Source organism: Carcharhinus amblyrhynchos, chromosome 13 (assembly GCF_965287045.1).
Source record: "Carcharhinus amblyrhynchos chromosome 13, sCarAmb.v2.hapA, whole genome shotgun sequence".
Classification (NCBI taxonomy): domain Eukaryota; kingdom Metazoa; phylum Chordata; class Chondrichthyes; order Carcharhiniformes; family Carcharhinidae; genus Carcharhinus; species Carcharhinus amblyrhynchos.
The window spans coordinates 11,042,881-11,056,367 of NC_137336.1; the positions used below are offsets into that span (position 1 = coordinate 11,042,881).

General features: G+C 46.1%; 1 protein-coding gene across 1 annotated transcript in view; it reads right to left on the reverse strand.

Annotated features, from left to right (window-relative positions):
• The window catches only part of flt4 (fms related receptor tyrosine kinase 4), a 201,439-nt gene that overhangs the window by 27,281 nt on the left and 160,671 nt on the right, over positions 1-13,487 (reverse strand). Inside the window, exons 13-20 of the mRNA XM_080201284.1 lie at positions 12,967-13,075; positions 10,564-10,923; positions 9,045-9,191; positions 8,126-8,257; positions 5,249-5,370; positions 1,506-1,641; positions 1,293-1,397; positions 70-183 (exon numbers count right to left, since the gene is read on the reverse strand). Coding sequence (XP_080057410.1) covers positions 70-183; positions 1,293-1,397; positions 1,506-1,641; positions 5,249-5,370; positions 8,126-8,257; positions 9,045-9,191; positions 10,564-10,923; positions 12,967-13,075 — 1,225 coding nt within the window. The remainder of the gene's footprint in view (positions 1-69; positions 184-1,292; positions 1,398-1,505; positions 1,642-5,248; positions 5,371-8,125; positions 8,258-9,044; positions 9,192-10,563; positions 10,924-12,966; positions 13,076-13,487) is intronic.

A 13,487-nucleotide genomic window follows, 5' to 3' on the forward strand; every position in this document is an offset into this window, starting at 1 on the left:
ATACAGAATGCCATGCCTTTAATGAGAGTGACAGAGATTAACACAATAGTCCCTGGTCTTCCTGTTTACCATTGGCTTTTGTGCAGGCTCCAAGGAGGTTGACAACATTGAGATGGTTTCCAATGTGAATGAGAATCTTCAGTTCTGACATCAGTGCTTTGTGTTCATTCGCTGTGGCTCCATCTAAACACCAAAGAGTTCACATCTACATTAAACCACAAAGGTACCATCGATACAGTCCACTGATAACATTACCCCATTTCCTCCCATTCTCTTATCTGGAGCACACAATCATTTCAACTGTCGGCCATACACAAACTATGGCTATAAGAGTAGTTCAGAGACCTGAATTTTGAGGTGAGTAGATCTGTGATTTCTACCGCCTAGAAGAACAAGCGCAGCAGATATCTGGAACTCTGCCATTTGCAAGTTCTCCTCCAAATCACTCACCCATCCTGACTTGGAAATACATCGCTGTTCCTTCACCGTGGCTGGGTCAAAATCCTGGGACCCATTCTCTAACAGCACTGTGGGTGTACCTACACCACACGGGCTGCAGAGGTTCAGGAAGGCAGCTTGCCATCTCCTTGTCAAAGGCAACTAGCGATGGGGAATAAATGATGGCCTGCCTGGGATGCCCAGACTCTGTGAATGAGTATAAAAATCATAACTGTCGGATCTTATTTGTTCATTTAAATGCTTTAAGTCAGGCAGAAGTCTGATAACTGAGTTGTCCTGGGAAATTCCCACAGTTTGGATCCATTATATCATCACTAGAGTCAGCGGAAATTCCTCCCTGTGCTATTTCTATTCAGCTGCCAAATTTGTTCGTACTATACTCCTTTGCTAATATTTTAACATGGCCATCATTCATCCTCAGGATGTGGACATCAGCAACAGTGCCTGCAGTTACCACCCATCCCTAATTGCCACCCGGGGAGTGGCTGGTGAACCCTCTTGCTGAAGCATTGGAAGTGGGTTCAGTATACATTCTGAGTCTTGTTAAGCGACTTCAGAGGGGCGTCAGGATTGAACCTACAGGTTTGTGTGGCTCTGGAGTCAGACACAGGCTCAGAGTGAATGAAGACGGCAGCTATTCTTCTCTAAAGGAGAATAGTGGGTAGGTGGGGTTGAGGGATAAGAGGAAAAGGTGTGTGAGTGATTGAGGAATCTGGTGATTCGTTGGAGTTGAGACATGATGAAGTTAATTGCTGGGATTGAGGGATTACGGGGGGGGGGACACCTGGTCGAATATTTTTACATCGGCCCTGCTTAACGAATCGCAGTCTAACCTTTTAACATTTTCACCGCCACGGTCTTGCAGCTGCTGCTTTTGTCAATCCCAAAAGCTGAGGCTTCAACAACTTTCCCAAACGCTCCGTGTCCCAGGGTTTTGCCTGAAAACAGACAGCCGGAATCAGGGATTTAGGGGCTGATTAGCTATTTAAAAGCTTTGGACAGCCCGCTTCAGCCCGCTGCGGGGGGGGGGGAAGAGAGGATCTCACCTAGTCGCAGCCGGTCCCGTGGGAACTCCCATTTGCTGGAATCATAGGGCAGGTACTCGCACTGCTCATCCAGCGGGATCTCATCTGGATCCATGATTATCGACAAGTATCCCGTTTTAATATCGGCTGGGCTAGTCTGAAACATAGGTCACCGAGTTAGATTTCTGTCCGATCCTCAGCTGTTACATTCAAAACAAATTCCGATTCCTCAACAAAGACGGAAAAATGCCGGAAAATCTCAGCGGGTCTGACAGCCTCTGTGGACACAGTAAGGAGTCTCACAACACCAGGTTTTAGTCCAACCTATTTATTTGATAATATACTCGCAAGCTTTCAGGTTAGCCCCTTCGTCAGGTGAATGGAGAGTTCTGGCCTCAGACAGAGCATATAAAGCACAGACAGTTTAGAGATTACTGATTAGAATGCGAATCCTTACACCTAACCTGCTGTTCAAGACCTGAAGTGGCTGATAATGTGAGTGGAAGGAGCACTGATCACAGTTTAAAGAGATGTGTATTGTCTCCAGACAGTACAGTAAGTGAGGTTTTGCAAACCCAGGCAAGTCACGGGGGTTACAGATAGTGCGACATGAACCCAAGATCCCTGTTGAGACCGTCCTCATGTGTGCGGAACTTGGCTATCAGTCTCTGTTCAGCGACTCTGCGCTGTCGTGTGTCGTGAAGGCCGCCTTGGAGAATGCTTACCTGAAGGTCAGAGGCCAAGTTCCGCACACATGAGGACGGTCTCAACAGGGATCTTGGGTTCATGTTGCACTATCTGTAACCCCCGTGACTTGCCTGGGTTTGCAAAACCTCACTTACTGTACTGTCTGGAGACAATACACATCTCTTTAAACTGTGATCAGTGCTCCTTCCACTCACATTATCAGCCACTTCAGGTCTTGAACAGCAGGTTAGGTGTAAGGATTCGCATTCTAATCAGTAATCTCTAAACTGTCTGTGCTTTATATGCTCTGTCTGAGGCCAGAACTCTCCATTCACCTGACGAAGGGGCTAACCCGAAAGCTTGCGAGTATATTATCAAATAAATAGGTTGGACTAAAACCTGGTGTTGTCAGACTTTTTACTGTGTTTACGCCAGTCCAACGCCGGCATACCCACATCAGCCTCTGTGGACACAGTAAGGAGTCTCACAACACCAGGTTAAAGTCTAACGGGTTTATTTGGAATAACAAGCTTTCGGAACGCTGCTCCTTCCTCAGGTGAGTGGAGAAGCGCTCCAAAAGTTCGTGATTCCAAATAAACCTGTTGGACTTTAATCTGGTGTCGTGAGACTTCTTACTGTGTCCAGCCCAGTCCAACACCGGCATCTATCTCCACATCACAGCATCCATGGACAGAGAGAGAGTAGAGCCATCGTTTCAAATCTCAATGACCCTTCGTCAGAGAGAAGGGTCTGACGGAGTGGTGACAAAGGGTCATCTAGACTTGAAATGTTGACTCCATTCTCTCTCTACAGATGTTGTCAGACCTGCTGAGATTTTCCAGCATTTTTCTGTTTTTGTTTCAGATTCCAGCATCCCGCAGTGTTTCGCACTTATTTGTCTCCTCCTCTCCTGAAGTTGCTGATTTTGAGCTGTCAACGTGTGTGAGATTAGCACAGGGATAGCTATTGGTCCTTGGGGACTATAGTGCACGTTAACTCACAATCACTGCACCCAATTGCCACCAATAGGATCTCTGGACAGAGATAGGGAGCAAGAAGTGTGTGTGATATTGTCCTTGCTCAAGGGAATGAGCCTTTAGCTCAGGGCTGAGAAGGTTGTAAGTGTCGCTGTTCAAAGGGACTTGGGGTTGCTTGAACAAGGAACACAAAGTTATCACGCAGGTGCAGCAAGCAACTAGGAAAACAAGTGACATATTGGCCTCTATTACAAAGGGAATTGGAATACAGGAACAACACGTCTGACTACAACTTTAGACAGTTTTGGTGAGACCATATTAGAATATTTTGTGCAGTTTTTGTCTCCTGAAAGAATGTACTTACATTGGAGGTGGTACAGCAAAGGTTCACTAGATTGGATGCTGGGATGAGGGGTTTGTCTTAAAATGACAGGCTGATTAAATTAAGTCTGTATTTTTCTGGAGTTTAGAAGAATGAGAAGCGATCTCATTGTAACTTACAAAATTCTGACGAGTTTTGACAGGATGAGAGATTGTTTCTGCTGGTTGGGGAAATATAAAACACAAGGGCCCAGTCTCAGGATAAGGGGCCGATCATTTAGGATGGAGGTGACGAGAAATTACTTCACTCAAAGGGTTGTGAATCAATGGAATTCTCTACACCTGAAGGCTGTGGACTCTCTATTGTTGAATATATTGAAAGCTGGGATAGATGGATTTTTTGTCTTTTTGAGGGATTTGGGAATGGTTGGGAAAATGGAGTGTAAGTCCAAAGTCAGCCTTGACTATATTGAATGGTGGAGCAGGCTCGTTGGGCCATGTGGACTCCTGCTCCTACTTCTTGTATTCTCAGGTGTTCTCGAGTGCTGCACTGTTGGAGGGCTGCTACTGGGGGAAGGCAGCACTGTCAGAGAGGGAGCACTGAGGGAGTTCTGCATTGCTAGAGGTTCATCGCTGAGGGTCCGCTGCTCTGTCAGAGGTTCAGGAGAAGCCCTGAACTGTCAGAAATGAAACATTTACCCCTCAACCAACATCGCTAAACACCGTCATTTATCAATTGCTGTTGTGGGATCTTGCTGTGTGCAAAATGGCTGCCATGTTTGCTATGTTGTAACCTTGACCGCAAGTCAGAAAGTACTTAACTGGTTTTAAAGTTTCTAACATCCTGAGGATCTCGTTCTGAAATTACAGGAGAAACGGCAGAAGAGAAAATGGAGGTGGGGGGGGTGCGAGTAAGGGAGGGAAGGCTGAGAGAAGGGGGACTGAGGGAGGGGAAACTGACGGAGAGGGGACACTGAGGGAGAGGGGACACTGAGGGAGGGGACACTGAGGGAGGGGACACTGAGGGAGGGGACACTGAGGGAGGGGACACTGAGGGAGGGGACACTGAGGGGGGAATTGAAGGAGGGGACACTGAGGGAGGGCGGTACTGAAGGAGGGGCGACCGAGGGAGAGAGGATTGAGGGAGGGGAGACTGAGGGAGAGGGGACTGAGGCAGAGGAGACTGAGGGAGGAGAAAGTGAGGCAGGGGGACTGTGGGAGGGGACACTGAGGGAGGAAACACTGAAGGAGGGTGTAGTCCCACAGATTGGAGCAGAGACTGAGGGAGGGGAGACTGAGGGAGGGGAGACTGAGGGAGGGGAGACTGAGGGAGGGGAGACTGAGGGAGGGGAGACTGAGGGAGGGGAGACTGAGGGAGGGGAGACTGAGGGAGGGGAGACTGAGGGAGGGGAGACTGAGGGAGGGGAGACTGAGGGAGGGGAGACTGAGGGAGGGGAGACTGAGGGAGGGGAGACTGAGGGAGGGGAGACTGAGGGAAGGTGGTCTGAAGGAGGGGAGACTGAGGGAAGGTGGTCTGAAGGAGGGGAGACTGAGGGAAGGTGGTCTGAAGGAGGGGAGACTGAGGGAAGGTGGTCTGAAGGAGGGGAGACTGAGGGAAGGTGGTCTGAAGGAGGGGAGAAGTTCCTCAGTTTGCGCGGCAGGTGGCAGTGAACTCTTGCACAGTTCAGAGATTTTGGGAAAGTGAGTTAAAAGAATGAAGATTGCACATTGAGTCTAAATTTATTAAAATAGAAAAGATTAACCCACTGCGTGACTTACCCCAAGGAATCTTACCCGCTTGACATTACAGAAGATGAGGATGAGTAGGACCCAGAAGAAGACTGCAATAACTCCAGTCCCAACTAGGATCACAACTTCGATATTTGATTTATCATCACCTCCTGTTTGGGAATGGGAACACAAACAAGTGAACAAGAGAGTCACATTAAGAATGGAAGCCTCTTTAAAGCTTTGCTTTGTTGAAAACGATCTATTCTATGTCACCTAGAAAGTTAATGCTGCCATTGTCGTTTTTAGCAGAGAGGAAGGGTCAAGTCAAGGTCATGAACTTTGAATTGCTGGCAAAGTGTTTTTTTTATCCTATTACGGGACGTGGCTGTCGCTGGCTGGGCCGGTCTTTGTTTCCCATTTCCAATGCCCTTGAGAAGGTGGTGGTGAGCTGCGATCTTGAACCGCTGCGTCCATGTGATGTAGGTGAACCCACTGTGCTATTAGGCAGTTTGACCTAGAGGCAGTGAGGGAATGGTGAGGTATTTCCAAGTCTGGAAGTTCCCCTCCAATCCACTCACCTTCCAGAGTGTGGTGACTGTTGGCCTTGTCAATCGGGATGGTAGTGTTTGGAAGGTGCTGTCACAGGAATCTTGGATGAGCTTCTGCAGCGCATCTTGTAGGTGGTGCACACGGCTGCCACTGTGTGTCAGTGATGGAGGGAGTGAATGTTGGAGGTAGTGGATAGGGTGCTGATTAAATAGGCTGTTCTGGCCTGCCTGACGTTGAGCTTTAGATCATAGAATCCTACAATGCAGAAGGAGGCCATTCGGCCTGTCAGGTCTGCACTGGCCACAATTCCAACCAGGTCCTACCCCCATAACCCCATTAATTTATCCTAGCTAGTCCCCATGATACTGAGGAGCAATTTAGCAAGGCCAATACATCTAACCTAAAATGACAGATGATAAATTTTTTTGAGTATATTCTGTAATATTTGAGCTAAAAATATTATGAAAACTGGCGCAATAAACAATTTTCAAATGGAGTTTGACAACTCCTTGAACTTATAGGGTTAGAGATAAAAAAGGGGATTTGGGACAAAGCATGATATTTTCAAAGGGTTAGGATAGCTGTGGTGGACTGAATGGCCTCCTTCAGTGCTTTACGGGTTTTAATTTGAGGAAGTATCCCCATTGAATGTATTGACTATCACTGGAATAACAGTTTCAAGGGCACCCACAGTCTTTCACAAATGCTGACGGGCTCTTTGACTGCGTAAGTCTTCACTAATGACCCTGATCCAGTGGTCACTTGCAGTCCGCAAGTTCTTAAAGCAAAAATTGGCAGAGGATCAGTGGGCCATGACTGGGATTTGGCACCCCAATGGTCAATAGGCTAACCAATACTCAGAGACCAGGCGGCTCTCACACATCAAGAACAGATAATGTGTTGAAGGCTGAGCAACAGCTATGGAGACTTGCCCAGCAAGAATTAAGACCTTCTCCAACTCTGGCCCCTTGCACATCCCAGAGCTGTCAGGTCTCTAAGGTCTGGAATTTCTTCGATCTTTAAATCTCTCCTTCTCACCTTCTTCCTTTAAGACACATCTGAAAAGCTCCTTCTTTGACCAATCTTTTGGTCTCTTATCTCACTTTGTGTCAACTCTTGCCTGATAATGCACGATGAAAGCACTGAGACATTTTACTATGTTAAACTGTTACGTATAGGCAAGTTGTCCATGTTTCAATTAAAGCTTTCTAGGAAATATTTATTGATTAACAATACTAAAGGTTTAACATATCAAAATATCAAAGATCTAGTTCAGATTCTCTCCATCAATTAAGCCTCGATTTGTAGCTATACACATAGTTACCCAGGGTACTGCCAATCTGAGTTTGCTATCATCTGATGTGACCTCATGCTTTAATTTCCTGTTAAAAGAAATGGTCTCTTCCTGTCATGTGACATAACCATGAAGAGCAGCACACAACCCAGAGAAAGGGAAATTGTTTGGGAAAAGTGGCCCTCTATTGAAGGCAGGCTCTGGAATGTCTGAGTTTACTGACACTGAAATTATTCTACTATTCCAAGGTAGCAACTCTCAAGCTATGGGCGTCAGCACCAAGAGTGATGACATCACCACAGGAACACCACAAACACCCGAGTTCCCCTTTTAAGTCACAAACTAACCCAACTTGCACATACACCTATGTTGAATTCGTCACCATTGGGTCAAAACCCTGTGAGGGCACTTTCACCACATGGATTGCAATGGTTCAAGAAGAAGGCTTGTCACAACCAGCCAAGAGACTGGTACTGAACAGAAGTAACCAAACAAGATGGCTGCCAATTTAGCCAGGTAGCACTCTTGTTTGTGAGTCAAAAGTTTGCGGTTTCAAATCCCATGACAGAGAGCTGAACACATAAACTTGACCAACACTCGGGTGCCAGTACTGAGGGAGTGCTGAACTGTCAGAGGTGCCAGTTTTGGGGTGAGAGTTTAAACTGAAGCCCAGTCTTCCCTCTTTCGTGGATATAAAAGATTCCATGGCACTGTTTTGAAGAGGAATAGGGGAGGTTTCCCTGGTGTCCTTAATCATTTTTTATGCCTCAACCAACATCATTAAAAATAGGTTATCTGATCACCGTCATACTGCATATTTTTGGGATCTTGCTAGGCACCATGTACCGTATTTATGACATTACTGCACAACAGTGACTTCATTGACTTAGGAACCTCAAGCTCATGTCCCCCTGAGAGTCTTCATCAAGCATCAAGGCTCCAGATGAGCCCCTGCTGACAAAGACCCCAAAATGGTGGGCACCATGAGCCAGCAAGTCAAGCCATGGGGATCAATCATTGCTCCTCGCTCTGCTCTGCTTCCCTTCAATGAATCTGCTTTTGATGTGAAAGTGATGACTGACCTTCGACAGAGATGGTGGCAGATGAATTCACGCAGCCCTTGGAGTTACAGGCGAAGCACTTGTACAGTCCAGAGTCCTCCTCTTGCGCTCGCTGGATGGTCAACGTTTGGTTCTGCTCTGTGAGGATGACCCCTTGATACAAACACATGTTGCATGAGATTGTTTTTGTCTCCCCCCCCCCCACTCCAATCCCCTCCAATCACCTCCACATTTCCTCATTTTCAGCTCCACTTTCCTGGTAAGGATCTTCTTCTAGTAGCTTCGTCCAACTGATTCATAGAATCATAGAAACCCTGTAGTGCAAAAGGAGGCCATTCGGCCCATCGGGTCTGCAGCGACCACAATCCCAACCAGGCCTATTCCCATAACCCCAAGTCAAGAGGCAACAGACAAGCCCCAGCCCATCAGCAGGCAATACACACTGAATCACAAAACTGTACAGCACAGGAGGAGACCATTCAGCCCATCGGCAGCTCGTTGGTAGAATTATCCAATTCTTCCCACGTCCCAGCAGGAGAAAGGAACCAGGTGAAATGCTCATTCAAAGAGCTGGCACAGACACAATGGGCTGAATGGCCTCCTTCTGTAACAATTTTGTGATAAAAATCTCCTCTCATTCTTCTAAACTCCAACGATATGATGGGCCCAACCTGCTCAACCTTACCTCAAATCCTTCATCCTAGGACTCAGCCCAGTGAAACGTCTCTGAGCTGCTTTCAATGAAAGTATATCCATCCTTAAGTAAGGAGACCAAAACTGCGCACTGTACCCGAGGTGCAGTCTCACCAACGCCCTGTACAGCTGCAAGCCTTTCCTACTTTATATCCAGTTTGGAATAAAAGCCACCTCTTCCCCAGGTCTCTCTGTACACTGCATCCTGCTGTCTCTCCCCATGTAAAATCTGCCTCTGGTATCTTACCTGAGAGTTCATGGAGTGGTTTTTCATCTTTGAACCAGATGATGGTGGGTTGGGGTGTTCCAGTGGTTCGACAGTTCATCTTGATGGAGTCACTGACATTGACCGAGACATCGGTCAGGTTGACGAGCAGATTCGGCTTCTCCTGAGCTGCAGGAAGGCTTTGGACTTAGAATCAGGTAGAACTGATACAGAGTAATCTCAAGCTCAGAAACACATACACTTACGCACACACACATACACACACACATTCATACACATGCACTCTTACACACACACACACACGCACATGCACACACATGTGCATACATACACATGTGCATTCTTATGCATACACACACACTCATATACACACAAACACACACACGCACACACACACTTACACACACACATGCACACACGTGTTACACGCAGACACTCTTATATACACACACACACACACACACACACACACACACACACACACCGTCAAGGATCTCAACACAGTTCCGCAAAAGTTTTTAAAAAATTAATTCACAGGATGTGGGCATCGCTGGCTAGGTCAACATTTATTGTCCATCCCTGACTGCCCTTTGGCATGCTTTTTTGATAGTACAAAAGTTTCCTTTGTCAAATATTTTCTTGGGACTGCTATCTAAAAGCATTGGTAAATCACATAGTGCAGAACTGGAATCATACACAGGCCAGACTGGAAAAGATATGCCCCTGCGGGGCATTAATGAACTGCTTGTTAACAACAGTGTTTACAATGTAGACTGAACTTGACTTTGCATCTAATCTATGTTGTAGTTGCCCCGTGACTTTTTAATGGCAGTAAAAAGTCTGACAACACCAGGTTTTACGCCAGCACATCCACATCATGACTTTTTAATGGGACAGTGTACAGAGAGAAATGACCTGGTATTGAACCAGTGCTGCTTTAGGAATCTACAGGTTCCATCAACCCTGCAGCATCAGGTCTTCAACTGGCTTTTCAGATGGAATTAAAGTATCCACAGGCACTATTTGAAGATAAGCAGGTTAGTTCTCCCCAGTGTTTCTGGTCCAATATTTACCCCTCAACCTTTGTCACAAATATAGACTATCTGGTCTTTATTACATCTGTGTGCAGATTGGCTGCCATCTCTCCCTCCGTTACAACAGATTTCATTGGTGGTGCTCTTTTAAATGGGGCTAAATAAATGTGAACCAATTTGTATATTCTTCCATCTGTAATGATTTCAATCAGGCCATTGAGGTTGGCCTATCGGAATATGAACTCCCTGATTAAGGAGTCAATTGATGGGCCAATCAGGGAGTATTTCCTTGTTTTTAACCGGGTGTGTCAGTTCCTCTGGCACTCCCGAAGGTAGACTGCTGACTGCGAGCACTCTGTGTACTGCTGTTGGAATTGTAAATAAAGGGATTTTGGTGAAGGGACTTTGGCTTTTGAAGACTTATTACACCAGCTGCCTAGGATGCAGTGCTTTTAATGAGATGGTCACCTCCCTATGTATCTGTTCTTTATGCCTGTGGCACTCACCTCGCACTAAGATGTATTTCTTGTGGCAATGTTTCTCCCCAGTTTTCTTATTCTGTACCTCACACACGTAATCCCCCTCATCGTTCAGAGTAATGCTCGGGATCTGAAGTTCCAGCGCCAAGCCTTTCATCCGCGAGTCCATTGTCATCACTCCTTGCATTTCCTTGGCGAACAGATGCATGCTCTTACACTCCAGGGCCGGAGGGTCTCCAAGCTCCCCCTCAAGGGCGCTGGGCAGGAGCCGGTACCACCGGAGGTTCTCGTACGTGTAGTTGTCCGCGTTGCACCGTAGCTTCATGCTCTCACCTTCCACCGGGTTCTCCGAAGGCTGCAGGTCGATGCCAAACCCTTCTGGGATACCTAGTGGGGAAAGGGGGTAAGTTAATTCAGCTCCTTGTTTAAATCCAAATTAGTTACTTTGCCACCAAGGCCTCCACAGGAAATAAACAAACTTGGATAAAAGCAAATTACTGTGGATGCTGGAATCTGAAACCGAAAGAGAAAGTGCTGGAAAATCTCAGCAGGTCTGACAGCATCTGTCAGGAGAAAAGAGCTGATATTTCAAGTCCAGACGACCCTTTGTCAAAGCTTGGACAAAGGATCATCTTTTTTCTCCTCACAGGTGCTGCCAGACCTCCTGAGATTTTCCAGCATTTTCTCTTTTGGTTGGAAATAAATAAACTTACTTTGAAAATCCTGAATAAGAAAGTGGCTCCCTGGAAGTAAGGTCAGTAACCAATGGACTGATAGTTAGCAAAAAACCCAGTGAGGTTGATAAAGAGAATTTTAATTTTATTGCAGGAAATGATGATGATCTGGAATGGGCTGCTGGACAGGACAACGGAAGCAGATTCAATGTGGGGGAAGTGGTGGCGCAGTGGTATTTTCACTGGGCTAGTAATTCAGAGATCTGGGTTCAAATCCCACCATGGCAGAGAGTGAAATTTGAAACCAATAAAAATCTGGTATTAAAATTCTTGCAATGTCGTACTCTTCTGTCTCTCTGAAGATCTGAAAGCTACTAAGCTTACCAGGTCTGGCCTACACAGCAACATGGTTGAGCAAGCCACTCAGTTCAAGAATAATCAGGGATGGGCAATCAATGCTGGCCCACTGCCATTCTCCAATCACTCGGACTGCCTGGCTCAGAGGCAGGGTAACTAGATAAAGGATCAGCCAACGTGCATACTTTGCCCAATGGTTATTGGCTAGCTGATTTTTGATTTGATTTATTATTGTCACACGTATTAGTATGCTGTGAAAAGTATTGCTTTTTGCGTGCTACACAGGCAAAGCATACTGTTCATGGAGAAGGAAAGCAGAGAGTGCAGAATGTAGTATTACAGTCATAGCTAGGGTGTAGAAAAGTGAAAGTTAGGTCCATTCAAAAGTCTGATGGCAGCAGGGAAGGAGCTGTTCTTGAGTCGGTCGGTACGTGACCTTATCAAAAGCAGCAAGTATGATTGTTATCCTTTGTCTGTGGTCCCAGAGACACTGTGACCAGAACAACCCAGATCAGCAAACTTACATTTTTTTCCTTTTTCTAAGATTTGTTCCTTCCAGTGTTATTGGTGGGATGGCCATGGTAAGCTGTCTGTTTGAACTGTCAGTGGGGTGAGGACGTAGCGGTTTTGAACACAGCTAAGTGGTTTGCTAGGTCATTTCAAAGAGCAACTATGAATCTGTCACATTGCCATGAGGTCTGAAGTTGCACAAGGGTCAGACTGGGTGAGGGTGGCAGATTCCTTCCCCTACAGGGCATTAATAAACCTGATGGATGTTTACAGCAAACTGGTCACCATTATTACTAGATTATCTTAATTCCAATTTTGTTATTTCATTAACTAACTGAATTAAAATTACCAGCTTGCGTGAACTTATGTTTCTGGATCATTAGTCCTCAGCATTGCCAGTCCAGTAGCAAAGTCACTCTGTTACCATACCTACTCCAAATGCATCTCCACAAAATCTTGGTACAATTACAAAAAGAAGTTTAATTATTAGTGTCACAAGTAGGCTTACCTTATCACTGCAATGAAGATAGTGTGAAAATCCCTTAGTCCCCACACTCCTGTTCAGGTACACTGGGGGAGAATTTAGCATGGCTAATGCACCCTAACCAGCATGTCTTTCGGACTGTGGGAGGAAACTGGAGCACCCAGAGGAAACCCATGCAGACATGGGGAGAATGTGCAAATTCCACACAGACCGTGATCCAGGCTGGGATTCGAACCCGGGTCCCTGGCGCTGTGAGGTCGCAGTGCTAACCACCGTGCCACCCCAGTGACAAACCTGGGCCATTGGGTGGGGCTATGGATGCTCACTTGACCGTTTGCGATATACCTGTGATTGGTCAGTATCCCCCTGGTTAATTCATTCGATTTACAATGTTCTATTACTCACTTGTCACGTAGAAATAGATGACCCGGTCATCGTGTCCGACCTTATTGAAAGCAGAACATTTATACATGACGGAGATATTTGCCGCTAGAATCACCAGTTTGCTGACCGTCTACCAGAGGAGGAAGAGAAACCAGCAATTAGAATTGTGAGCGATAATCGAAAAACAAGTTAGGAAGTGTTGTGTCTGAGCGTTAAACAGCAACAGAGGAGGCCATTCAGCCCCCCTGAGCCTGTCCTGCCATTCATTCAATGAGATCATGCCTGATCTGAGACCGAACTCCATATAACCAGCTTTGTTCACATCCCTTAATAACTTTGGTTAATAAAAATGTAATCAAAACCTGGATTTAAAGCGAACAACTGAACTATCCTTAACTGACAGCTGCAGCAGACAATTCCAAACTTCTACCACCCTTTGTGTAAGTGCTGAAGAACTGTTTTAACACAGCAAGTGGTAATGAACTGAAATTCGCTGCCCAGGAGGGTGCTCGAAACAAAGATGATGAATAATTTCAAAAGGA